This window comes from Oryzias latipes, chromosome 5 (assembly GCF_053564925.1).
Source record: "Oryzias latipes strain Hd-rR chromosome 5, Olatipes_Hd-rR_3.1".
Taxonomy (NCBI): Eukaryota; Metazoa; Chordata; class Actinopteri; order Beloniformes; family Adrianichthyidae; genus Oryzias; species Oryzias latipes.
In genome coordinates, this window is record NC_136241.1 from 2,816,973 (window position 1) to 2,844,474 (window position 27,502).

The following is a 27,502-nucleotide window of genomic DNA, read 5'->3' on the forward strand; positions in this document are numbered from 1 at the left end:
GTTGCTATGCTCAAAGCTTTTCTGACAGTCCCCAAGGCTCATTTCTTCATTCTTGTGCTTAATTTTGAACAGACTAAAGCTTCAGTCACATGCACTCATACGGGGGCTGCAGGTTTTTGGGAATGTCAGGGGTCGTGGAGGATCGTACAGAGGAGCGGCTGCATCTTAGGGGGAGCATAGGTGTGTCTTGCAGTACCCTTTAGGCTCGTATGGCCAACTCAAGGGATGTCATGAAAATGGAACGTACCATTGTCATGGGTGCGGTAGGTGTATCGTGAAACGTATGTTACACGCACTTATGACATACCGGTGATGCCGTTACACCACACTAGCTGTTTTTTAAGGTGCACGTGAGACGTATATGCTCATAGGACGCCTGTATGATGTCCACACAAACTACACTCTGATTGTCTAATTTCCTTGTTCCTTACGGCCAGGTTGCACGAAAGGAGCGTGCACGTATCACATGAACAGCCCTAACGGGCTCCTTTTGCGCAGTCCAGGGCAATTAAAAAACGTACGTTGCTGCGGCTCACCTACTTTCCCCTCACTCACCCTGATGTGTTGTATGAGTGTTTGCTACGACATGGCACCCTTAGGAAAAAATGTACATGAAATGTTTCGATCTGCGGGTGAAAATGGTCAAACCTGGACACGGCGTGCAGGTTGCACCATTTACACCTGCAGGAAGCCCGTATCCACCCCCGTAAGGGCAGTTGTGACGAAGGCTTTACATCAATACTGTAAGAGTTTTTCCAAAAACATGATCTACACAAAAAGCCTGATGTTGCACAGGAAATAGTGCAATTAAAGCTCATCCTATTTTCAAACAAAAGCACAAAAGGTATACAAGTGAAAATAAAAAAACATCATTCAGTGAGTGACTTCTGTCTGAGAGACATCAGCTTAGAAACAGTCTATGTTGGAAGTGTGCTGTGGAAAAGCATTGCCAAAAGTAGGCTGTCACATAATAATATAAGGTTCTTTAAGTCATAATATTACTGAAATATTTCTCACCTTTTTTACTTCTAAAATGTTCCAAGATAATTCTGCACAAAGCAACTTCTTAGGATTTCCCTCAAAATGTATACAACTCACCATCTTTGACGCTGCAATTTTAAAATACATCAACTGAGACTTAAACATTTTTTAGGAAATAACCAAAGGTCAAACTTACATCCACGATGAAGAAGTCTAACCAACACCACGCGTTTGTGAAGTATTTGACAAAGCCATAAGCCACCCATTTTAGCAACATCTCCAGGATGAAGATGTAAGTGAAAACTCGGTCTGCATACTCCAAAATGATTTTGACTGTCTTCCTCTGCTCAATGTACACATCTTCAAAGGCCTAAGGAGCAACAAAAACACACAATAAACTCGCCAGTAAACCACATGAGTTACAATAGTCACTAGAGTTACAAATGGCACATTTGATAATAAACTTTCAAATGTATTTTACCAAACTATAATGTGTTTCAAAATAAAACTTTTGACAGGACAACCTTTAGAGCAAGTCAGTTAATTGTTAAATCAGTTAAGGTTGACGGGGAAGTCAGTGCTGTAGACATTTCTTCTTAGATTTTGATGATTTGGTCTGTGTTTCTTTCCTTCAGAAAGGTACCAACCCAACTGAATGCTTTCACGTACAGCAGGATGCTCTATTGTAGCCCTTTGCGTTCCATCAGTCACAATCATGCACGGGCAGTTGCACCAAAAACTGTTCTAACTTTCCATGGATACCTGTTTTGTTTTATTGTGTATGTGACGTGTTTGTCTGTTTACCAGGGCGCCGCTGCTCAGCAGGATCATAAAGATGATTAGAGTTTCAAACCAGTTGTGTTCAACTATCAGGTAGCACGTCTTCCTTAGGAACCACCAATATTTTCCCCAGCCGTGAGTGATGGGAACGTCGCAGCACTTGTATTTTGCAATACATTCTGTGACAGGTAAAGAGTAATAAAACACCAATAACAGACCAATCAGGAAGGGAAGCAAATAGTATTTTTACAACTATCAACATTGGTATAAAACGATTACATTGGTTAAAAAAAAAAAAGTAGGTGCCTTCAAATGTATTCAAAAAAAGTAAAAGTGTGATCATAGAACGTACCATCTGTCCAGCAGGCTTCTGGGTCAATATACTCCTCCACAACTTCCACCACAGCCACCTCCTCCACATCAGGCTTGATGTCTATTGTGCTTCCCTCAGATGAACTGGTATCATCCAGCTGAGACCAAAACAGACCATGAAAGCTCTGAATGACTCTCTGAATGAAAACATCCACACAGAACACTACAATCTTTTTAGATTCTAGAAATGTATCCAAATTTCCATTACATCGCTTAGCGCTTTGAGATTTTATCTAAAATGTAAAGCGCATTCTGAATAAAATTTATTATTATTATTATTATTACATCATAATTATGCGTACAAACACAAATCTACTTGTGTGATAAGTCATTCAAAAACATGGCGACGAATGTGATCAATACTCTGATTAACAGCAGATACATTGAAATTTCTGCCACAGCACTAGTGCTCATCATCATCTATCAAGGAGAAGTCTGAAACTTTTTCAGGCCATGGAGCTGCAAGCTCCTTACATGGGGGGTTTACAGATGGAGCCATTTTGGGAAATAATGGTTGGTGATTTCACAAAGGAGCTGTGGATCCAACAATTCACATGACTCATTTCAATTGAAAAAAGGGTTTCCATTGCCGTTTTGCGAAATATGTCCATTTCAATAAGCCTCAAAAACCATCCCCTCCAGGCGCACAAACTTTTTTTAGATAAAATGCAAGTTTTTCCAAATTGTCTTGTTTCCAGTAGGCAAATTTACTATCGCAAATCCAATTTACACAAGTTCATAGTCAATGGAAACACAGCTGATGTTAGTTTACTTCTTGGGCAAGTGTGCTAACCAGACTTGACTTTTTATTGAGAGGGGAATTGCTCATTTTGGGGGGGGGGCAGTTATGACACATTGTCTTTTGATCTTTTTAAACGCATTTATTCAAATCGTCACGATAGAAACTTGAGCATTGCTCACACCTCAAATGTAGATAAAAGCCTAAAAGGAGAACTTTTAAGGATGTGGGATTTTAGATAGTCTTTCTTTGTTTATTCAAAATGCTTAGTAAACTGTAGTCTGAATTGTTTTCAATGTTTTTACCATTTTCCTAAATGATTTGATCTCCTTCACGCTCATTAGCTCCTCTCCAGTTAATGCTTCAGTTGCTGTTCAGCTCCTCTGCCTTGAATGCCATCATAATGTGTTTCAGTTACATTTTTTTACAGCATTTTTACTTTCTAGTTTAGTTCTTTCAGTCATGTGAAAGGTTGTATTTGTTTGGTTTCTGCCACATCAGTTTTAAATGCTCTGCACTTCCACAGCCCTGTATAACACATTACATCATAAGGCAAACAGTCAGGGGTCACCATCTTTTGATCTTTTCTGCTTCCTTCTTCAATTACATTTTAGTGTAACCTTGTGATTATGATACCTCTAACAGATGGAAAAGACAGAACATGAATGAATTATCTAAACAAAGCATCCATAGGTCACTACTCAAATCTTATTCTTCATGTTTTTTTCTCACTTTTGTGATTAAACACAAATATAGTCCATGTTTTTATGCTTTTTGTTCAGTTATAAGTAATAAAAATTCTCTTTAACAACTGTTTTGTTTTTTTGAAATCTACTTCACCTTGAGCAGCAACGGATGTTTTTATTTCAATATCTTAAAACGATTTGTGACCTTCACATCCAAAAGGTATTTTTATTAAAAGAGTGAATTCTTGTTTTTCATTTATAGCTATATTTCATAAAACCCAGTTGCATTTTTTTAAGTGTGGTATTTGAATAAAAAAAAGCAGATATGCGGTTAAACTTTGCATGTGACAAACAGCCAAGCTGTTCACAGGAGAGTGACAAGGCCTTTTATGAATTTAAAATGTCAGCAAATAAAGTGCCCTCTGCCTTTTTTCAAACAGCCAGACAGATCTAAGCATTTCTGACTGGCTTCGTGCTGCACGTTGTATGTTTTCATCTCGCTGTGTTTCCTGTTGGCTGAGTGTATTCCACAGAGGATTGTTGTTTGCTTGTATGCAGGAGGAACGGGTAAGCCGTGTCAGCCTGGTGCAGCCAGTGGACCAGCTGTACCACTATTGTTTCTACAATAATTCAGGTCAAGGTGACCTACATAATGTAACTCTCTACAAGTTTGAGCATTGTATGGTTCACTTGCAAAGTAAATTAAAAAAAGAATTCTTCATCAGACAATTTAGTGTATTTGTAACAGGCAGTGGGATCAATTTTTAGGTGGTTTTGTTCTTGTCTTGTACTCACATCTTTACTGTTCTCAACATCTGATTCACTACTGAAGTCTTCCGTGTTGAGGTTTTCAAAGTCTGACTCGCCGACAGCGATGGGAACGCACACGGTGAGGTTTGGGTTGTGGATGAAGGACATGTAATCTTCATCGATCATGTACTTTCCTACACTGCTCCCAATGCCGCTGGTGGTGCCATTCCCATTTTTCGGGTAGTCAAGTTCCCGGTTAATGTCCACAGTGTGGTTTGCTATGCAGTTGAGCTTTTTCTCATACATTTCATCCAAAGGCTTCTGTTCATCTTCTATAGGCTGCTGTTGGAGAAGCAAAGGAAAAACAAGGCTGATATGATCGCCGTAAGAACAGATTAGTTCCACATATCATTGAACACAACATTTCACAGTGAACCGCAGCAGCTGTTTTGGGATGTGCTTTAAAAGTACCTTCTTGAGGACCGTTGCCACAAAGACCCTCATGTTTACTTTGAACCAGGCAATCCCAAACTTGATGCGAGCAACAGCAAGTTGGAGGTTGTTGGGTTCTCCATCATCATCTGTGGCTGCAAGGTTGTCTGCACTGAATGAGCTCAGCAGTAAAGCCAAGAACAAGTTCAGAACCTTAGAAAGATCAGAGCAAGCATCACAACCACCGCACTCTCAGCTAAACTGGGCAGCTTCATGGTTTACGCAGCGTTTTGTTTTTCTTACCACCAGATTTCCGATGACCATGACCATCATGAAGACGATCAGGCACATTGACTGTCCTGCAACCTCCATACAATCCCACATTGTCTCAATCCACTCCCCACACAACACTCTGAATACAATCAGGAAGGAGTGGAAGAAGTCGTGCATGTGCCAGCGTGGCAGCTCGCAGCTCAAAGCAATTTTACAAACGCAGTCCTTGTAGCTTTTCCCAAACAGCTGCATGCCCACCACGGCAAAGATGAAGACGATAATGGCCAACACCAGCGTTAAATTTCCCAGAGCTCCAACCGAATTTCCGATGATTTTGATCAGCATGTTTAGGGTGGGCCATGACTTGGCTAATTTGAACACTCTTAGCTAGAAGAAGAAGAGAAAATAGGATAATTGATGATTTGTGGTAATGATCATGAAAATATATACACATAAAACTATCATCGGACTGATGTTGTTTTTCACTCACCAATCTGAAAGACCTGAGCACTGAAAGACCCTCCACATCTGAAAGTCCCAGCTCAACTAAACTCAAAGTTACAATGAAGCCATCAAAACAGTTCCAGCCTTCTTGAAAGTAGTAGTAGGGGTCCATGGCAACCAGCTTTGCAAACATCTCCCCAGCAAAGATGCCTGTGAAAACCTGAACACCCAACAGAGAAACTCACTGAAGGTTTGAAACAGGATGTTTAAAAAAAGCTGTGAAATTACACAAAAGCATTTAGAAATATAGACAATTTTTGAGAAAAACGTCAAATATGAACATATAAAAGCAACAAAATAAAACCATTCTAAAATGTGCAAACAGAAAACAACAAAACCCATTCTGGACAGAAATGGCTTCTTTATATAAGCCTACCCATCTTTATTATCTTTATCTCAGCTTGTCCACATTTATGGTTTGCTGCTGAATTTGAACCTTTATTTGATTTTTTAGTCAAACATTTGATTATTACATTTCCCAACAGATCTTTTGATTTTATCCTGTCTTTTCTCTGATTCCAACCCTTAGTCCTGAGGCTTACTTAGGGTTGTAGACAAAACTAATCAATTTACAGATAATTTAACTTAAGCAAAAACCTGTAGAACCAGTTTTGTCTGTCTGCTCTTTTGACTAGTTAACCCTTGTGCTATCCTATGACCCCACCCTTACATTGACATGTTCTCCCTACCATGACAAAGGTGGATAAAGGTGGAAAGATTTCATGTAATCCATGGACACCAGTGAAGATCACAAATCATTGAAGAAAAAAGGTTCAGAGCACTGTCTAGTGGGTCTAGATGACCCAACTCCTAATGTTAAAGTGCCTAGGATAACACAAGGGATAAACTAGCCTGCTGGTATAGTATCAACATACTGATGTAATGGTAACCCTTAGCAAAAGTTCTGAGTAGTACATTTGAAGTTTATTTTAATAACATTGAAGAGCCCAGGAACAACTATCTTTTTAGGGATTTAACTTTGACTTGTCTTTTTGAATGTGTGTGAAATGATTTGTCTCCCTAACATGAGCTTCTTTCAGGGTTCAGTCAGGGCTGCAGAGGACAGCCGGTGATAAACTCTTTAAGCAAGTTGAGTTCCTGTTCCCTGAACACAGCACCAAAGCCTATGACATCATTTCCTGACTTGGTGCTGACACAGCCAACTGTGCAGCAACATCTAAAAGCAAGGCCAGAGCAGACGCATCAAAACGTTCATGCTATCCTGAAGTGCTGCAGCAGCAGAAGCTAACAGGGCAGAGTTTCTTTAAATGGGCTGCAAAAGACAAAGGATGAGGGATCTAAGTGAGGATGATAAGAGACTGGGGAGCAGCCAATCTGGCTACATTAAAATGGAAATCAATTTTTCATGAGATCCCATTTGATTGCTGCATATGGTCAAAGGTGTGGGCTTTTAAGTGCAGACATTAAATTATTCATTCATGAGCTTGTTTAAAGTTATTTAGGGGGCATTAATTAAATCTGCAAAGCCTCTGCAGCTCCTAGGAGAGACACTAAAAGTTCAGTTGTCACCAAATTGTTCCAAAAAAGATAGAGAAAAAATAGATTCCCACCAGGTTTCCAACAGATAGGACCCCCTCAAAATCTTCAGTCATGGGGTAGTGCTCCATTGCCATGAAAAGCGTGTTGAGAACAATGCAGATGGTGATGGCCAGGTCAACAAAAGGGTCCATTACAATCAAGTACACTATGTGCTTGATTTTCAGCCAGATGGGACAACACTCCCAGATAAGGAAGGTGTTGGCAAACTTGTACCAGCAGGGAGGACACTTCCTTTGAGATTCCTCCAACTCTGTAAGGTCACATGAAAAAGTACAGCAAACTCACAATGTGAGTACAATTCTGCATTTACCTCACATCCAAATTCAAATGTCTGAGTGTAACTGATACTACATGTGGCAGAGTGATTTGCACCTTCCAGCAGTGTGTTGGTGACCACACTCATTTGGCTGTTGGCATGCTCCTTCCCTTTGAACGAGGAGTTGAGCTGATCCACAGAAACCATAAGAGAGCCTGAGTGTTTCTTCTTAATTTCCAAATCTGTGATCTGTACTCATGAAAAGACAAGATGCCGATCAGAAACCTCAAAAGACAAAAGGCAATGACAGGAACAGCTTTCTAAATAAAATTTCAACCTTCCTGCAACTTTACTTTCACTTTTTTACTTAAAAAACAGTTATACTGTTTGTCTTTTAAATTATTTATGCAACATGTACACACATGCAGTCATGCATTTTCTGTGAATAGACGGAAGTTCTAGTTTTTTTTTGCAACCCCATGCCACACCTTAGGAAAGAAAAGAACACAATGCATGGGACTGGCTCAAAAAAAGGCAAACCGTAGGAGATATGATGAGGTATTAAGGGGAAAAGGTGTTCAGGCTTGTCAGCCCATCATCTATTTAAAGAAGTATAATGTAAAAGAACAAAAGAGGAAGAGCTAAACCAACCAAGTAAGAGATTTGAAAACTATAAACTATAAAACTACATAACTATAAACAGAAAGACCTATGAGTAGATGAAGAGGAAATGAATCCAGTCGAGTAAAAGTCAGATACGTAATTAAAAACACAGGCAACTGAAGTGATAATACATTTCTGTAAATTTCTTTTAAGTTTCCAGATGGTCAGAATTCTTGTTAACTTTGAGACAAAAGTCTGATTACAACTATCAAGAAGGTAATACCAAAAAAGAAATGAAAGAAAACAGCTTTTGGGAGTGTTACAGCTATGATGTGCCTTTAAAAGCCATTCAAGACACAAACAATAAAAAGGCATTCTGTTAGGTTTCAGTGGGATTTTCAAACAGAAACTACATTCGGGGGGAAAAAAGCTCTTTAGCTCTAGGTAAATGAAACAAGGGCCACAGGGAGGTGGTGGTCAGGTGGAGCTGCAGAGGCCAGGGCCACCACCAATATCATCATGCCTAAACTGTATTGGTGTCCCATGGACGTCCTTACACTGTCATCAGTGGCTGCCTTATCTATTTTCACCTCAGGCAGAAGCCGTCTGCCGGGCCCAGGGCCGATGAGAGACACCACACCGTTGCAGTCCACAGTGCTGTTCCTTTTCCCTCCCGAATGCGGTGCCAGTGGATGGACCCGCGATGAGCCTTGGCTGTAGCCGCTGTAGCTATTGCGGCGGTAAGGTATGAACAAGGAGCCTCTGCGGTCTTCACTCTCCTCTACTGTGCTGTGCTCGTCATCTGCAAACTCATTCTCTGAGCCCATGTCCTTGGATCTGCCTTTAAAGCTGAAGATGCTGCTGCGGCTGTTGTGACGGGACATAAAAGGCGAGCCAGGGATGCTGAGGAGCGACTGGATTCAGAGAGACAAATGAAGAGGGGCAAAATTATGGAGCTTTCTAAATATAACAGGATCTATTCACTAAAAATTAACTAAACAATTGTTTTAAAAGGTCAGAGAACAGATGGAAAACCAAAAATCCAAAGGACACTATGAACCTGAAGTTCTGGAGCCACTTTTATCCCTCTAGAAAAGTTTGTTGGCTTTGATGAAAAACACCAATGATTTGAATTAATATTGGGTTTGTAGTTTTGATTCATTTGTTTTAGTTGATCTGGTTTTATGTTGAGATTTGTTTTATCGTGTCAGATCACTGAACAAAAGGATGGTAAAAGTTGAAAACCTACTGTCAGAGTGCTTATCATTAGAGTCAGTTTAAAGGACATCCTGCTCTCCTGTCACCATGACATATCAACACAGGCAGTCATTAGGCATTTCATTGTATTTACATTTATTTAATTCAATTCCACACCATTTTTACATTCAATAGTGAAAGGAGAAATAGAATGAATGTGCACCACAGTCATGAAGATAGAATATGTCATCTTTGACTTTTGTGCATTTCTCATGGTGGTAAATCTACTGCTACAGGAGGATCTGATCTGACACAGGCTGTATTTTATTTTGAAAGGATCCTGTATGTTCTTCTGTCAAAAGTAAAAAGTTAAATTTGCTTGAAAGCTTGAATGGTTAGAAAACATGTCGGACACCGGCCTTTGAGGCCTGGAGTTTGGACACACCTGCTTTAGAGACAGGAAGCAGAGCTGGAGGCAGCAGAGATTACTATAAAAGAGGCCCAGAGGAAGACCAAAGAGATAGCTTATGGTTGTAATGAAGGAGGACATGAGGGTGGTTGGTGGGCTTGAGGAAGATGCAGCACATGAGGTTAGATGGAGGCAAATGATTTGCAGTGGCGCCCCCTAAGGGGAGCAGCTGAGAAGCAAAGAAGTAACCAGAAAATGAATTCCATGATTTAATCGAAATGTTCTGTTCAGTGAGCTGCCGTTTGTCATATTGACGGGGGTCCTGGGAAAGGTGGAATCAGGTAGGCAGAACTGCCACAGCCAACCATTACAGTAAGCAGAGTCTTGAAAAAGAGCTTAACCCGTTTTTCCACAGACAGAATCCTGTTTGTATTCACCTGGTTTATAATAGAGGTCTTCCTGCCAAGTCGGGTTCCTGGGAAGCGAATGGTGCTTTTCTTGCTTCCGTCGTCCGACTCCGATTTAACTACCTTCTCGCTGTCTCCTTTCTCTTTCTCTTGTTCCTTCTGTCTCCATTTTTTCTTGCGGTTGCGACGCTCTTTGGCACTTTTGGAGCTCAGCTTGGAGACTTCAGAGGAACTGCGTGACAGGTGCCCTCCTCCTTCATCGTCTAACGCAGCTTCTGACACCGTACATGCAGATATGGCAGCAGCGGCAGCCTGAGAAGGAAACCCTTCCTGACATCAACACTTTGATGGAGGACATTATAATTTGTAAAAGTCTGGTACTGACCTGTGTCTCCTCTTGCTGCCGTTTGAGCTGTTCCAGCATTGCCTTAAATTCGGCCTCTTTTTGTTCAGCCTCCTCCATTGTGGCCTGGTTCTGCTCTTCATAAGCCATGGCCACCACAGCCAAGATGAGGTTCACCAGGTAGAAAGAGCCCACAAAGATGACCAGCACAAAGAAAACCATGTAGGTCTTCCCAGCTGCTCGAAGAGTCTGAAAGAAGAACAAAAGAAATTAGAGGGATTTGGGAAATAAGACAAACTGACAAACAGTAATTAAAATCTTTTCTGTATTTTTTTTTTTTTTTACTTTCCCAGTTAAGGCTTGCAGCCATGGGTGGACTAGGGTGTATTCAGACAAAAAATTTGTACTGGATTGTCGGGAAAAATGAACTCTTGTTCACTTAAATCGAACCAAATGTATCCAGTCTGAAAGAAACTTTACTATTAGGCAAAGGTTGGTAATTGACTGGAACCCCAACACTTTGGAGGCCCCAAACTGAACACTTACTCATAATTTCTAAACTCTTTATTATTTAACTCTGTCATAAAAAAAACCAATGACTTAAACGGCATTAGAATGCTTCAGTGAAAGTGTTTCGTCGTCCCTCTGCAGCAATGGACTATTCCGTCAACACAAGTTAGCAGCAGAAAGAGACTGTTTAAAGAAATCAATTTTAAAAAGAGTGGTAAGATGAAGCGTAGTTATTATTGGAGTGGCGATAAAAAAGGAAAAGGCAAAGAGAGAGAAAGAAATGTGTTGCCAATCTTCCAAAAGTACAAGAAGACGAAACAGGAAAAAAAACAGAATCAAGAAGATAAAAAAGTCAAGGATAAGAAAAGGGACAGAAAGGAGAAGAAATGTAAAGGGAGGGGCCGAAAATGGTCATTTTGAGAATATTCTTTTTTTTTATTAACACCACTACATAGGGCAATACTGTAAGTAGGTTTTCTTTTTGTTGAGTTAATGAACTGAGACCTGCTTCTAGATGGATTTGTGCTGACCTGTCCTGATGCAAACCTGACTCATTCCTGGCGCTGCTCTTGGCCCACATGTGTAGCTGCAGAGTACTATTGATGCTCTCATACAGGAGAACACACTTAAATCAGCTCGTCCGCCTGTTCTGCACAGCGGTGAGGGTGAAAACACCACCCTTCACCACCTCTCCTGACCACTAGGACCAAGAACTCAAGAAAATCAGAAAGCTTTACCAGCATGTAGAGGTTCTCCCAGAAGTCCTGTGTCATGAGGCGGAAGAGGGTGAGGAATGCCCATCCAAAGCTGTCAAAGCTGGTGTAACCATAGTTGGGGTTTCTTCCAGCTTTCATGCAGGAGTAGCCCTCTGGACATCGTCTGAACAGAATACAGTGAAACAGCAGCTTTAATGGGGGCTTCCACTGAAATGCTGCTTTCAGCTTTCAGCTGCGCTAAAGCGCTTCACTGCACTAAACTAGCTATGCTGACTATGACGGAGAAAAAAACACAACAAAATTATTACTGCTCTGGTAATTTCAGGGCTATGTTGTTTAATATTTTACATTTTTAAGGTTACCAGTGCTTTTTCAGAGAGATTTTCTTCAAGCTCTAGAGTGTTGAAGTCCTGCTCGTTGTAGGATGCTCCACAGAATATTAGCTGTTCGGTATAAACCGCGGGTCAGCTCTAATGCACATTTGATATCATCTTCGGGCCACAATAATATAATTACACTGCAGGCCACATTTGGCCCGCGGGCCTGAGTTTGACACATGTGATCCACAGTAACAAATGTTTTCAAAAATGTCCAAGTGTCAGGCTCAACTTCCGTAACTGCTCCCTAAACCCTAACATATCAAGTGCCCACATTTTAATGCAATACCAAAACGGGCGCATTACTTTTTTAACGGTAAATATGACATCAGCCATTTTCCAAAGGAAAAACCAAATAGATATTAACATTTTATGACAAATATTTATGAATCAACTGTGTTCTGATGAGAAAAACTCGAATGATTTATAAAAAATAAATGTAGGACTACATCTTTTTTTCTATATGTTTTTCACAGACTTATGGGAAATTTCTAGAGCACTTGATTTTAGAACTGTAGGCCATGTCTGAATCCCCTCCTGTACTTCCAAACTACTAAAAATCTATATAGTGCGGGATTATTTTGAGCCCTAGATCTTAAAAGCCACTTAGTACCTTTTGTTTTAACAGCAGATATGACGTCACCAATTTCACAGGTTGAAATCTAACAAATATTATAAGATGACTTTTTATGGATCCACTGTGTTCTGACGATGAAAACGTTGATGGTTACTTAAAACAATACATTCAAACACTTTTTTTGTGCAGAAATTATTTAAATGCAATGTATTGTGGTCTATATTCACCAATCTAGGGAGTATAGGTGCACACTGGTTTTTCTCAGACTTCTGGGAAATTTTAATGGCACTCGATTTTAGAATTGTTATGGAGCCCAAGACCTGACATGGGTAAAAAAATTCTAATAAAAAACATTTAATTCTAGAAATAATTGTGAACTTTTACACACTGTTTATTTTTAAACAGAAATAAACTTAAATGCTTTCGGTTGCATATTTACTGTTAATAAGATAACTGGTTTAAAGCAAAAATATAAATAAAACCAATTTTACCATTGCATCATTGATGTTTCCATTGACTACATCGAGGTGATCGCTACAGCGGGCTGCCCCTGGGTGAGCTCCAGCGGCGCAGCCCGCTATGCCGGACAGCAAAGCTCGTTTGCTTGTTATGACGGCACCTAGGCGGATAGCTGGCCAGGAGGCAGAGTCCCGCTGCACAATGGGAGGGCAGCCATCTTAGACCTCCTAAATCTTATGATATTGTTCTTATTTTAATCAAGAAAATAGAAAATAGATCCCATGATTTGATTCTTGTTTTGCTTTTTTCCTCTCGTGACCCAATGTGGATCACAGAGAGACAGAAGTGGCGACGGAAAGCGGCTTTCACGGCGGGAGGGGAGATCACTATACTAAAATGAGCTCATGAACCCAGACATGGAGGCGTGATCACCAGTGCTTTTGTAGAGCTTTTTAAAAAAACAAAAACAAATCCGACATCATCCGTGCCTCCCATGCATTGTAATGAGGTATACACACACACAGAAATTTGTGTGTATCTGCTGCAAATTCTAGTTTTGCTCACATCCGTGGTTATATGAGTTGGTTTTTGTTTATTTGCACAAACGATTCAATGAAAACAGTGTAATTACACATTTTGCAAAGTGAAATTTGGCAAATTAAACAAAGTAGATGAGAAGATTTGCTTCATGTTACTCAAAAAAAGAGACTATCCGACAAGTAACTACTTCTGGTTCATGCGAACAAAAGTCAGCTTTTAGGATATTCTTTATTTTAAATACTTCTTCGTTCGAACGCATTCATATTTTGAGGGAACAAATTATTTTTCAGTAGGAGTGATTTCATTGTTCTGTGGGAACTAAATACTTTTTTGTGGTAAAGAAATCTTAATTCGTGGGAACTATTTAATTACTCATGTCAGGTCACGGTAGTAGAACTGAACAGCTCTACAAAATGCCATCCGCCCTGTATATAGTGCACTAAGTGGCAAATAGTGAAGAAATTCAAACACAACCATTGGCTGTATAAGAGAACTGGACTGAGTCAGTGTTAGATCAAAATGGTTTATTCCAGCTCCAACCAAACAAAGTTAATTCAGTCGCCATTTTTCTGCAGACGCCACCATTTTGAGCCTTACGACGTCAGTAAGCAGTGATTGGTCAGAGTCAACGTTTCTATGGCAACTACTGTGGTCAATCAGATGTGAGCTTGTTGGAAGTCCACACTCCTTCCACTGAAAGTGGGCTTTACAAAATTAGTGAAAAGTTTTAAACATTCGAGGTGTGGGTCAGCAGGCACCACATTATTTTATTGAGGCGTCTGATTGGTCAGTTTGTAACTTGAATAACTTGCACTAAAGTAAAAAATGGTATCATATAAAGAACGGTTCTTCTGACCAATAGAAAGACTGAGTAACAGATGTTTGTTTTTCTATAGAATCTATAGGATTTTGGCTTCTTGGAGCCAGCATGTACTTCCTGTTTGGAACAACAGGGGGGAGGAGTCACTGAGTCCAGTTTTCCTTTACAGTCAGTGGTGTTAACTCTAACAAGGCACAAGCCTTTATGTTGCTCACCCCGAGTCAGAACTGTTTCCACACAGCAGAGCATCCAGAGCGCCAGGAAGGAAGTAGAAATTCGCTGAGGTAGAAAGATAGTCGTTTACACGAGTCAGTGCTTCTCTAACAATTAAATGATGGAAATGTTCAAGAAAATATTCCTAAACAAGGTATTAGTTGAAACATTGAATCAAAAGCATTAATCACAGTCATTCATGATGTATGATTTCCAGTCGAAACCCCTGCTGCCGTTTTCCAGGTACTGCTCAGTCATGTTGATTGGCCAAATAACACATTTATTCCGGAGGTTCCCCATGAAGAGCTGCAGTCCAATCAGAGCAAAGACGCTGAGACAGAAGACTGTTAGGATCATCACATCCGATAGTTTCTTGACAGACTGGATCAAAGCGCCCACAATGGTCTTTAGGCCTGTTGGAACAAACACACACAACAGGGAATGAGAACACAAACAGGAAAATAGTCACTCACCTGTATACTGACATGCAGTGTCACACCTGTGTTTGTTGTTATTAAAATGTAGTCCTTGAGTTACTTTTTATGAATTTCATAGAAATAACCTTGTGCTGTTGATCATTTGTGCTGCATTTCCATGCGACTCATTTTGAGACTCTACTAAACTAGATCATTTTTACCATCTCATCGAGTTGCTACACTAATGTGTTTTTAATCTTAGCATTGTTGAGCCTTTTGCTGCTCTGTTCAGCTCTAAAGCACACTAGCCCGAATGCTTTAAAAGCTGCACAGAGAGGTCAGATTCACCCAACCTACAGATGTTAATTGCTGCAGCAATATTTCTTTGCAACACACGACGGCAGAACAGCAACTCTGCAGGGACTACAGAGAACTACTCAGGAAAGAGGGGCCATTCAATTTAGGTAAAAAAGCGCAGAAGTCTAATTTCTCTTGTGTGAATTTCATTGAGGTAAATAAAGCTCTCAATCTTTGAAAACTGAAATCTTCCATCATTGAAACATGGATGGAAGATTGCAGTTGTTTTAATTTGGTGTTCTTTTAGTGGTGTTGTGTTTCTTTTATCTATATGCATCTTTAGTAGGAGCTTTGGGGCTGTTCAGTAATGGGATTACTTCCTTCCACTCCCTTTCAAGCAATAATTAATTTTATGTCTAATTATCCCAAGTTTGATATGTCATTGTATGAATGTATAACTGATGATTGTAATGTTTTGGTGTGCTATTCTTATTTGATTGCTTTAAATAAACCATTTCAAATTAAAAAAATAAATATTTGATTTGAAATAAGTGTGGTTATATAACACTAATGTCTTATCCATGTTCAAACATGTATTGGGAAGACATTTTTTAATGGGCCTATATCATGCTAAGTCAAATCTTTGAGCTTTTAAGTGTACTCTAATGTTTATTCCTCACTATAAACAACCCCCAAATGGCATTTTGATCAATTCACTCATTTCTGAGTGTTCCTCTGAAATCATGCTCTCTAAGTACCAGCCCGTCCCACTTCACAAAAACGAGTGGGTCCTCACATTGTGACATCACAAAGTGAGGAACAGCCCCTTCCAGGAAGAGTCTGTGCTGCCAGCTCCGCCCCCAGGCTAACACACACGCCCATTTTCTCTGTGGAGCTTGCGGTGGTCAGTAGAAAGCTTTCCTTTTATATGCACAACATGCACGTCCATGTTTGCAAAAGTTCAGATGTTTGTTTTTGTTTTTGAGAAATGCAGACACGCTGCCAAGGGCGACTCTAGGTTGACGTAATGAAATGGGCGGCACCCACACGGAGAGAAAGGCGGTGCCTCAGAGATCAAGTCGTCTTACTTCCTGGTAGGAAAATGAGCTGTGAAAATAATTCATATTTTTTATAAAAAAATGTTTTTAAGTTTGCCAAAGGTAATATATTATCTAATATATATAGATATGGTTTACTCTGAAAGGCTTAAGAAAAGCATGATTTAGGCCCTTTAATGTAAAAATGTCTAGAAATAAAGCTGGACCAGCTTGGGGTTTTTTGTCTGTACTTTGTCACCATGTTGGTTCGTCTCACCTGGCAGAGGCAGGCTTGTTTGAAATGGTGTAAAGTATTTCAGAATTGTTATATTTTTCTTGTGAAACTTTTTTCTCATACATTGTCCTTGAATTTCATGAAAGGTGCTATTAAATAATTTTAATTATTATATGTTAAATGTGTTAAGAGAGGTGGCCCTACAACAGACTTGAGATCTGTCCAGGCAGACTGTACCCTCATCTGTAGCTGGGATAGGCCCAAGGACCCCTTGACCCTGTTTGCAGGTTTAGAAGATGAATGGATGACATTATGTTTTTTTAAGACTACTGTTTGCATTTGAAATGTCAGAATATTTGCTCTGTTGGCTGTTGGACTTCATGTCACTGGACCACAGATACTAAAGTTAAACATTAAATCTAAATCTTAAAGCAAAAACTAAACTTTTGTCCTTCCTTTTTACATTTTTTAATAGAAAGCGCTTATTCTAACTTATTAAATAGATCGTTAATTTAAGTAAACACTGCATGTTTGCCATCCCTAAATTCAACAAATGTCAACTTTGTAATAGAGAGTAGATAATAAAGTACATTTAGGTGTTAAAGAACAACACACTCAGTCCTGAAGCTGTCTGGGATGTTTCCATCACTCATGATCTGCTGGTATGTTTGTAAGAATCAGAAGAATCTTCTTTTACTTCTCTGAGGCGAAGCAGCCTTGAGTGTACATGAATTCATGTTCCATTGGTTTCTTTGTATTAACAGTACTGAAACATCCCTGACTAACTTCAGTTCATATGGAAAAGGCATCACAACAAACAGCCATCAGTGCACAGTCAGAACTTAAAAAGAGAAAAAGAGGAGAGGAGGATATCTGGCCAATGAGCAGAGAGTTTGGGAATCAGTGAGAATTGGCATGCAGGTCATTTAAACGCCAAGGCTGAAGGAAATGATGGCAGCCCTTTACAAAAACTATAAAAGTGTTAACTTTACTTTAAAAGACATCACACCTTATGTCGTACTACTTTCACTCAAGAATTCCGGCTGGTTTATCCTGCTGGATAACTTCATTTGTACTCAGTTTATGAACGTTTCATGATAAATGTTTTGAATTTAAAAGCAATGAAGCCAATTTGACTATTTCTCTCAACTGTTGACATAAATCATTTCAGCCATACATTTTAGAAGAAAATTATTTCAACTTGGTCCTTTTTGATCTGTATATTTACTGATTTGTGATTATTTTTGCAATAAAAATTGGTAAAGATCAAACTAAAAAAGCCTCTTTTCCACTGAGCGGTCCGGAACGTATTTTGAGCTTTTCCATTATAAAATGGACCCGTTAAGCCGGACTGAACCATCACATTTTTGGCCACGTGTTGGTTGTATGTCCATAGAAAAATGGAATGGACCTGTAAGGGCGGAGCTACTGTTGAAACCCGTTGATTGGCTGAAGGTCATTTGGATAAAAAGAAAGCGCCAAGAGCGCAGCTGTATTCCTCGCCGTCCGCAATTTTCTCCCAAACAACATTAAATGCTTCGTAGATACAAAGAACCAAAAGCCAAGCGGACAAAAATGAGCTGCTGGATGACCTCCATTGTTGCTGTTGTCAGCTTGACCCTGCATACGCCGTGACGGTCCAGACCGGATCGGACCGGACTGCTCAGTAGAAATTAGGCTCGAGATCCATACCAACTCAACTAGATGCGGTAAATCTTTCTCTTTTTCAATTGTTGTTGATATTTTTGACATAAGTTCACTGGATTTAAAATGATATATCTCTTAGTTACCCCTTTGTTTTTTTTTTATTCTTATGCTTCCTTTTCGTGTGTTTTCTGGTGTTTTGGTAAATCTGGGTTTTTCAGTTGGAAGTGGCTTATTTATATTTGAAAACAGCTGCTTGTTAAATGTCTAAAAATGTGTCTGTGGTCTGTTTCACTGGGGGTTGAACATGTACAGAGGAACATCTGCTGTATTGGCTACCTTAACGTGCAGAAGCAAAAATCCAGCTGTGCATGCAGGATGAGTGACCCCATATGAAACTGTTAAAGCCTGCTAAGCTAATCAAAAATGGGTGGCTACCATTTTTGATTATCATTCAGCAAAGTTCAAAGAAAATTGGTCAGAAAAGCAGCCTTCTAGATAAAATAACAAACAAATCAAGGCAGCTTCAGTCCAGAAGCGTCTGTAAACTCAGCCTTAGTGTTTAAATGGGAGTCTCACCTGGAATGACAGAAATAGTTTTCAATGCTCGGAGAACCCTGAATGTTCTCAGCGCCGAAACATTCCCAAGGTCCACAAACTCAGTTACATATCTGTAACAAGGTAGGGTGACACACAGAACAGAACTCCATGACACACAACACACACAAAAACAACACACGTTTAGTAGCACAAGAGCACAACACCAGCACCACTAAAGAAGACCAGAAGGGGGACAACACCACGTAGGAGAAAAAACACCTGCTGGACCAGTGAGAGGAAGAGAGAAGTGGGAAAGAAGAGGAACAGAAACAAAACCACAGCTAACATCAACCCCGCCGACCGCCCGTCTGCAGACACAGACACCTGTTCTTACCTGGGATTACTGAAATTGTTTTCAAAGCTCTCAGAACTCTGAATGTACGCAGAGCTGACACATTGCCTAGGTTTACAAACTCTGTTACATACCTGCAAGGTGGATCACACAAAGATACTTAACAGTTATCCTTATCAAAGGAAAAAGGAACACAGATGGATTCTTTACATTGAGCATTATTACAATGTAGCAATATAAACAGAAGGTCAAGAGACATTGATTTGGTAAAAATCCATACAGATTAACATACATTATTAACATTACCTGAATTAAAAAATTAAAGTTCTATGACGCTTTCCAGACATACACATCAGTTTCTACAGACAGAAATGTGTCTGTCACTTCATTTCACACTGATAGCTTCTTAATGTAAAAACTGGCCTTGTCAATTAAAGACCATAAGGCTGATTTTGAGGTCACCTGCACCTGGATCCACCAAACACCATATTGTACGTATTTAAACTACAGAGTTATCACATGTTTTAAAGGTCTGCCTTTACTTTTTGATAGCAAACAGCTTTGATTTTTGCTTTTACTTTGATTCATTGTTTCTTCATACAGCGGAGGAAATAAGTATTTGATCTCTTGTTGATTTTGTAGGTTTAACCTCTTAAAAAAACCTGACAGTCTGTCATCTTAATGCTCTGTTCGTTTGAACAGTGACAGATGGAAAATCTAGAAATCAACTTTAAAGAATTGATATACCTGTACATTTATTTGCATTTCATGTCTGTAAATAAGTATTTGAAAGACCTTTCAAAACCCCTTTTAGCATCAGAGCGGTCAGGTGTTTCTTGCAGTTCATGAGAAGATTTCTGCACATATCAGGAGGAATTTTGGCCGACTCTTCTTTAGATTTGGTGGCTGTTGCTTGGCAACACTGAGCTTCAGCTCCCTCCATAGGTTTTCTATAGGATTGCGGTCGAGAGATTGGGTGGACCACTCCATGATCGTGATCTGCTTCTTCTTCAGTCATTCCTAAACCATTTCAGCACAAAGTGTGCCAATGATTTTCTTGGCGCTGTGATTCCAGCTGCTTTGAGATCATCAATTAGGGGCGACAGTGGCTCAGGTGGTTGAGCGGGTAGTCCAATGATTGAAGAGTTGGCAGTTCGATTCCCCGCTCCCAGCAGCCAAAATGTTGTTGTGTCCTTGGGCAAGACACTTCACCCTCCTTGCCTCCAGTGTGGCTCCACTGGTGTGTGAATGTGGATGAATGCTCCCGGTGATGGTCAGAGGGGCCGTAGGCGCGAAATGGCAGCCACGCCTCTGTCAGTCTGCCCCAGGGCAGCTGTGGCTACAACCGTAGTTTATGAATGAGGAGTGAATGAATAATGGACACAATGTAAGCGCTTTGAGCGTCTGGAAAAGCGCAGATAAATCTAATCCATTATTATTATTATTATTATTATTAAGTCCTGCCGTGTTGTTATAGGCAGATTTCTCTCTGTCCTCATGATCATGGAAGCCTCAGCAGGTCAGATCTGCTTTGGAGCCCCAGACCTAAAGGTGGATTGATGGTGATGTTGCAGCAACAGTTGTCACCTTAACCCCCAGCTTCTTGCTTATGGGTTTGTAGTCCATTCCGGTCTTGTGCAGGTCCACAACCTTCTCCCTTAAATCCACAGAAAGCTCTTTATTCTTTCCCGTGTTGGAGAGTTTGGAGTCTGATGGACTGATCCTGTGGACAGGTGTCTTTTCTGCAGGTGATCAGTTCAAACAGGTGTCTTCAACTCAGGTGACAGATTGATTAAGGGAGTCTAACTGGTCTATGAGAAGCAGAACTCCTAATGGTTTCTAGGGGATCAAACACTTGGTTTCCTTCAATGAAATGCATTTACATGTATATCAATTCATTCAAGTGGATTTCTTGATTTTCTATCTCTCACTGTTCAAATGATCTGACCATTAGGATGACAGACTGCCAGTTTATTTTTAAGTAGGCAACCCTGTTAAATCAGCAAGAGATCAAATACTTACTTCCTACACTGTACAGATCATACTTGTCAAACTCCAGCCCTTAAGGACCAGTGTCCTCCATGTTTTCCAGCTAACCTGCGGTTGTAGCTTCTTATTAAGAAAACAGACCTGATCCGGGTAATTACCAGTAGACAAGGCATGGAGGTAGGTCCTAGAAGCCTGGAGTCTGTCACTGCTGATACAACGGTAATCTAAAATCTTTGGATGTGATCTTTAGAAAATGTTGGTACTTACGCCATTGAAATGACCATGAAGTCAAGCCAGTTCCATGGGTCTCTTAGAAAGGTGAAGTCATCAATAGCAAATCCTCTGGCAACAATTTTTGTGAGGGACTCAAATGTGTAGATACCTGTGAAGGTATATCTTAAAGAAGACAGCAATGAGTAAAGAGCTGTACTGGATGCAGGTAAAGATGCTGTAAGGTTGTGTGGATGTGTACTTACTCCACTTGTTTGGACCATTCTGGTGGATCACTAAATGTCATGAATATACAGTTGGTCAAAATGGTACACATGATGATCATGCTGAATAATGTGAAGGCAGATCAGTTAAGGAAAGTTCAGGCATTGGGACACATCATACTCCAGGAACTAAAACTATCATCAGGGACAAATTTAAAAAATGATTGTTTTTTATTTTTTCTCTTTACGTTGTGTGGACATGCCCAAAAGCCCCAAATAATACATACATAAGACACAATCACTGTCCGAAATACCCTACATGTCTTAACGTACAAATGAAATGTATACAAATCTAGTAATCGTAGTGCATTACCTTTTTTTGAAGTTTTGTTTTTCAAAAAACATACAGAGGCTTAACTAACTGTTAAATTCTCCATTTCTTCTATGTTTATATCTTTTTGTCTACTAACGTTTCTAAATCCAGTATGTTCGGTTTAGTCGTTTCTAATGATTAATATTGTGTGTCTTCATCTCCTTGTGGTTAAATTTTGTCATTTTACAATCTTTGCTATTCTATTCAAAGTTCTTTTATTTCTTTTTTCCAATTTGTCCAACTAGTTAATTTTTCACATCACTGCCGTCTAGTATTTTTGTTTTTTTACATCTTACACACCACTGAGTCAGTGTCAACAAAAAATATCTTTACGAAACATTTCAACAGAGACGTCTGATCTAAAAAAGGGGGGAATTCAAATAGTAAAACACATTTTGATTATTAATAATACAAAGTTACAACATTTTAAGCTAATAGTAATATTAATTACATATTACATAAGTATGACAAAAATCCCCAAAATATCAGTAAACCTTTCCTTAATAAATTCTTAAGTTTTGAAAATTCTGCAAATCCTTTTAGGAGAGAATCTTATCTTTGATAATCAGTAAACAACCTAAGAGAACAAGGTTCTTTTTTCATTTTTATAAATGAAACCTGCTTAAAGAAGTTGCTTATTCTGATCAATTCACATAGTTTTACATGTAAGTGAGCCGCTGTTACGTTTCTAAACTTTCTGGACAACAAGCCCCAACATTTCCAGTGGACTAAATGTAGCCGCCACATAGACAACGAACAAACAATTGCTTTCTCTGAAGTGTCAACATAATATATGTTTACAAAAAACACAAATGACTGCTTGAAAGGATATGAATGTATCAAAATCTTTATAGCTATTCTCCTGAATAGGTTAAAAGGGCTTATGATGTACAAGGAGGGCGTTGCGCTGAAGCGGAAGATTGTTTTTCCTTTGTTTAGAACTATAAATGTCTGTGGGGGGAGAAGAAACACAGAGACAGTTAGGAAAATTGTCACATGGTGCTAACGTTAGCATTGTGCTGCAAGGAGCTCTGAAGATCCACAAAGACGTGAAATGCATTCGAACAAGGACGCTTGAAGAGTGCTCACTTAAAGATGAATGATTCTAGTATTAAAGTGAGTTTATACAATCAAAAGTTTGCTTCATAAGATACAATATAGTAAAAAAAAAACATAATACATTTACATATAGAGGGGTGATTATAGACTGAAGAAACAGAAATCCCACTGTTTACTTCTGACAGTCTTTTGTGAGCAGTCACCAAAAAGCCAGCGGTATACTTCTTTCTATAATAAAAGCACATAGAAAGCTTCCTCTTCTCCATGACCAGAGGAGTCTTAGTCCCAAGTTTAAAGCTTTACTGGAAAGAACCACAAATGCTGTCATCGATCAGAGCAGATGTGCTGACTCAGGGCTCTCAACAACCCCACCCTGTTCCTAACCAGCACTGAGTCAAGTGGAGAGTCTGCTTCTGTGCATTTATGTTGGCTCAGTGTTTGTTTGAACAAATTGTTAGAAAAAGAAAGTTGAAGTCAAAATGAATTGTTGGAGAATATTAGCAAAACATCCTATTGAGGCATGCTGCATTTTGGACGCCAGTGACAGCAGGGCTATCAGTTTGTGTTAAGAGAAATATGCACCAGTACCTGCTATTGCTTAGCTACATTAGATGAGAAACATTTACTTTGCAATTGTCTTTAAATCCGTCAAAGTGGTCTTTTAATTCTGATTATTTAGCCAAAATCTAAAAACCTGTGTTTTTTTTCTAGTTTCTGTAGAGCAGCAGGAGTTCATGGGAAATTCACCTTTGAGTCATGGGCAGAACTATTGGCGCAGACAAAACCGCATTTTCCCATCATCCATGTGTTTACACTCCCTCCCGCTAGCTTACAACCCCTCACACCGCCAACCTAACATTAACAGAAATGGCGAGCGCTATTGGAGGTATACAGCTGTACAGTTTGGATCTGAGGAAAACAAAGACGTTCATGGATCTATTTGTCTGCATGTGGATGCATCAGAATGGAGCGGGGCATGCCGATTGCTCCTGATTCACTTAGATTTGAATAAAGAAATAAAGAGATTTGATCTTAATTTTCCTTATATATGTCCTCCATGAGAAAAATGAAAAAAGGACTTGTTAAAAACACCCAAAACGATGTTTTCCTTGGAGCAGGTCTTTAAGGAGTAGTGAGGAAATTCTGAAACAACCCAAGACTTTGTACCACCTTAGCATTCTTTGAGATTCAAAAAGAGAAATCCAGATAAATTCCTTTCATTAAAGAGAGGACTTTCTTAATTTTAGTTTATAAGGTAAAAAGAAAGCAATCAACATCTCAGCGGGTTAGTTTACAGACAAACTACATACTGATTTGCTTGCCAGTGCATAGAGCTAATGGCTATAAATGAAGTCTAAAATGTCCCATTGGACCTAAACATACCAAACTGTGCAGGAGCTTTTCTGTACTGACATCACTATGGCTTAGTTCTTAAAAAGCTGCATAATGACCTGATCTTATCAGTTACATTTTGCTATATAACATTTTCAAATTATTGCTAGGAAAAAAAAAAAAAAAATTTCTGTTAGTTTACATATATGAATTGATACTTTTTTAAAGTGCTATCATTGTTTAATAAAAAAACCTAAAATGTGAATATGGTTAAAACACATTTTTGTCATTTAAAATGTGCTATTGTTTCATCAACTGGTAAATCCACACAAAGCCTTCGTTGCACTGGAACCCCATGGTGAGAAAACAGTTTGATGTCCTAAACTCCTAAATCCAGACCCACGTAAACCTGACAGCAGCTTGTTAGAACCAGCACCGAGCACAGTGGGGCTGGTTAAGAGAATGCCCATCTATCAACACCTTCATTTGGAGTGCACACAGAGTTGTTCTTTCCAAATGTTTCAAACCATTTAAAGCAGGATGAGAAGACAATTCATTTTCCTGATCTGATCATGGTCTACATTTATATTCTCAATTGGATTATAACTGACTGAGTTTACACTGACTGTATGTGTTGTCTGTCAAACATGATGCTGATCTGGTGCAGCGCTGCTTATCGTAGCAAAAAGGTTTATTCATATTAAAGAGTTTGATACCATGAGTTTACTAAAGGTTATTGTATTTAGCAATCATTTCAAAAAGGAAAAAAACTGTTTTATAAACAATTGATTGTCAGAGTCAACATGGCTGCCACCCAACACAACAACAGGCATAAACTACACAACAGTGAATATTCTGTCACAAGTGTTTAAACCTGCCTATTCTTGTTCAAACCGATGCTGGAGCCTCCCCTCTCTAGTGAAGGAGGGGACACCCTGGACAGTTTGCTTCTCCATCAGACATAGACCCACACTCACATTCACATTAGATTCATTATCGCATTCAGAAGAAGCCAGAATGCCCACAGAAAATCTGTTCCACAATTATACTGATTGCGTAACGCAAGGGAGCAAAATCCTGGGGTATGGTGTGCCATTCCCAAGTCCAGGTAAATGCAGAGGCTTGTGTCAAGAAACGTCATCCCAAAGCAGAATCAGTCAGAACCATGAAGGGAGCTGACAACTTTTACTGAATGAATGAGTACCGAAAGGACTTTTTGTTAAAACTCGATGCATCTTTAAGCCCCATTCAGTCAGTGTCCAGCATCACAACCGTTTTAAATATGGCCTCAGAAAAATAGAGATTTCATCAATTACTTGTGCAATATTTAGTTTACTCTGAAGCACAAACGTTACTTCAAAGTTTACAGGCTAGGAGGCAAATTGTACAGGAAGTCTGGGTTTCAGCAGCAGCAGAAACCCTGTCTGCAGCTCCCTGCTGGTCATTCCAACTCAATGTCAGCGTCTGTCAGTACAGCCCTCTGATGGGGCCCTCAGGAGACACGGGCGCAGCTTGTAGTGTCAGCATCACCTCCTCTCTATCATTAATAACTCTGTCTTTTGGTTTCTCTCCATTACAGAGGATTTGGCAGAGGTTATTAGCTGGATGACCTGCTGATGAAAGCAGACTCTAAGACCAAGCCTTGCTTCCAGTCCAGAGCAGTGCGATTGCAACCCAGAACCAAATGGCACATAAAATAAATATCACCTTAAGTTTATGGGTGTTAATATTCTTTAAATGCCTGACACAAACACTTGAGGTTACAGGAGAGAACTGAAAATGCTGCCTAAGTTTTTTTCCAAAGATCGAAAGTAAAACTGTCATTGAAACTGTTCATAAGCCTCGTTTGTACTGAGTGGTCCGGTACGTTCTGGTCTAGTCCGGTATTTTGAGCATTTCCATTGTCAAATGAACTCATTAAACAATACCCAACCGTACCCTCATCAGTTGTAGGTCCATTGAAAAGTGGAACGGAACGTTTGGGGCTGAGCCCCTGTAGCCACCTCTTGATAGGCAGAAAGTGATGAGGACATCAGACAGCGCCAATGTAGCACTCATTTAAGCCAAGGTTTCCAACGTTTTTACGGTTTCCTGTTTACTCTTTTGGTCACAAGCCTATATTGAAAATCCCTGCAAACAACAACAAGGCCCAGCAGAAGTAAAGCACCAAAAAGCAAAGCACTACAATGACGCATTTACACCACGCATGCACCGTGAAAACCAGCCGCTTAGTAGAAGCGAGGCTTAACTGAGTGGAAACACTCAGCAGAATTAGCTGGACCTTACCGGACCGGACCGGACCGGACCGCTCAGTGGAAAGGAGGCTAAAGATGCAGCATTGAGTCCAGGCGAAGCCTTTTACCTTAAACAACAAACTAACCATCTGAATCACCATTAACCTGATACTAACATTTTGTAGCAAAAAATCAAAATGAAAAATTGAACAAACGGAACCTAGATTTACACCAAAAAATGTGTTAGGATAATCTAATTTATCAGACACATCAGAAATACTTTTGCATTTGTGATCAAAGCTAAAAATTAGGTCTCTTGTATGTCTATGTATATATTCTGAAAATGTATAGTTATCCCTTGTGCTATCCTATGGGGTCAAGATGACCATTGATGTGTTCTCCCTACCATGACAAAGGTGGATAAAGGTGGAAAGATTTCATGTAATTCCATGGACACCAGTGAAGATCACAAATCATTGAAGAAAAAAGGTTCAGAGCACTGTCTAGTGGGTCTAGATGACCCAACTCCCAATGGTAAAGTGCCTAGGATAGCACAAGGGTTTAGAGCAAAGGGCCAAATTCAGACAGAGAGAGGCTTTAGTTTCTAAATGATATGAGTCAGCCAGAAAAGTAAAAATAAAGAGCTGCTGATGAAACCTTGGCGGCTTGGTGGCATGATTACAGTACAAGAAGACAATGTCAGGTAATTTCCTTGATTGACAATCAGCTACATTAATCAATTATCAATAACTCATTGAACCTTTCAAATCCCAAATGAGTCATTTTTCTCATTGCAGTTTTGCTGTAATTAGCTATTTTTACACATTACAAATCGTAAGATTAGGTCAGAAAGTCGTGGATCAGGCTTGGAAAGCAAAACGAAAGATTAATTGTGTGCTTTTTTCTGACCGGCAGACATGGCTAATAAAGTTTCTCAGTTTCCCAACAATAATCCCAGCCAAAGATGGAGCTCAGCCGTTTGCAGACATAATTGAGTTAAAAAAGGTAATGTTAATGTTTTTATTCTCTTTCACATGTGCGTTGAAGCACAACATA

General features: G+C 39.6%; 1 protein-coding gene across 5 annotated transcripts in view; it reads right to left on the bottom strand.

Moving 5' to 3' along the window:
• scn8ab (sodium channel, voltage gated, type VIII, alpha subunit b) overlaps positions 1-27,502 on the bottom strand; it is a 53,448-nt gene that overhangs the window by 15,260 nt on the left and 10,686 nt on the right. For 2 of the 5 annotated variants that reach the window (XM_078946794.1, XM_078946796.1), the window contains exons 3-21: positions 22,652-22,772; positions 21,491-21,578; positions 21,282-21,410; positions 18,713-18,804; positions 14,696-14,917; positions 14,507-14,570; positions 11,540-11,681; positions 10,335-10,541; positions 9,980-10,261; positions 8,494-8,850; positions 7,450-7,582; positions 7,089-7,327; positions 5,504-5,677; positions 5,044-5,400; positions 4,780-4,953; positions 4,354-4,650; positions 2,114-2,231; positions 1,786-1,940; positions 1,178-1,351 (exon numbers count right to left, since the gene is read on the bottom strand). In XM_078946794.1, coding sequence (XP_078802920.1) covers positions 1,178-1,351; positions 1,786-1,940; positions 2,114-2,231; positions 4,354-4,650; positions 4,780-4,953; positions 5,044-5,400; positions 5,504-5,677; positions 7,089-7,327; positions 7,450-7,582; positions 8,494-8,850; positions 9,980-10,261; positions 10,335-10,541; positions 11,540-11,681; positions 14,507-14,570; positions 14,696-14,917; positions 18,713-18,804; positions 21,282-21,410; positions 21,491-21,578; positions 22,652-22,772 — 3,525 coding nt within the window. Of the gene's footprint in view, positions 1-1,177; positions 1,352-1,785; positions 1,941-2,113; positions 2,232-4,353; positions 4,651-4,779; positions 4,954-5,043; positions 5,401-5,503; positions 5,678-7,088; positions 7,328-7,449; positions 7,583-8,493; positions 8,851-9,979; positions 10,262-10,334; positions 10,542-11,539; positions 11,682-14,506; positions 14,571-14,695; positions 14,918-18,712; positions 18,805-19,067; positions 19,160-21,281; positions 21,411-21,490; positions 21,579-22,651; positions 22,773-27,502 lie in introns of all 5 variants that reach the window. The other 3 variants (XM_078946797.1, XM_078946798.1, XM_078946795.1) reach the window with 3 other exon arrangements.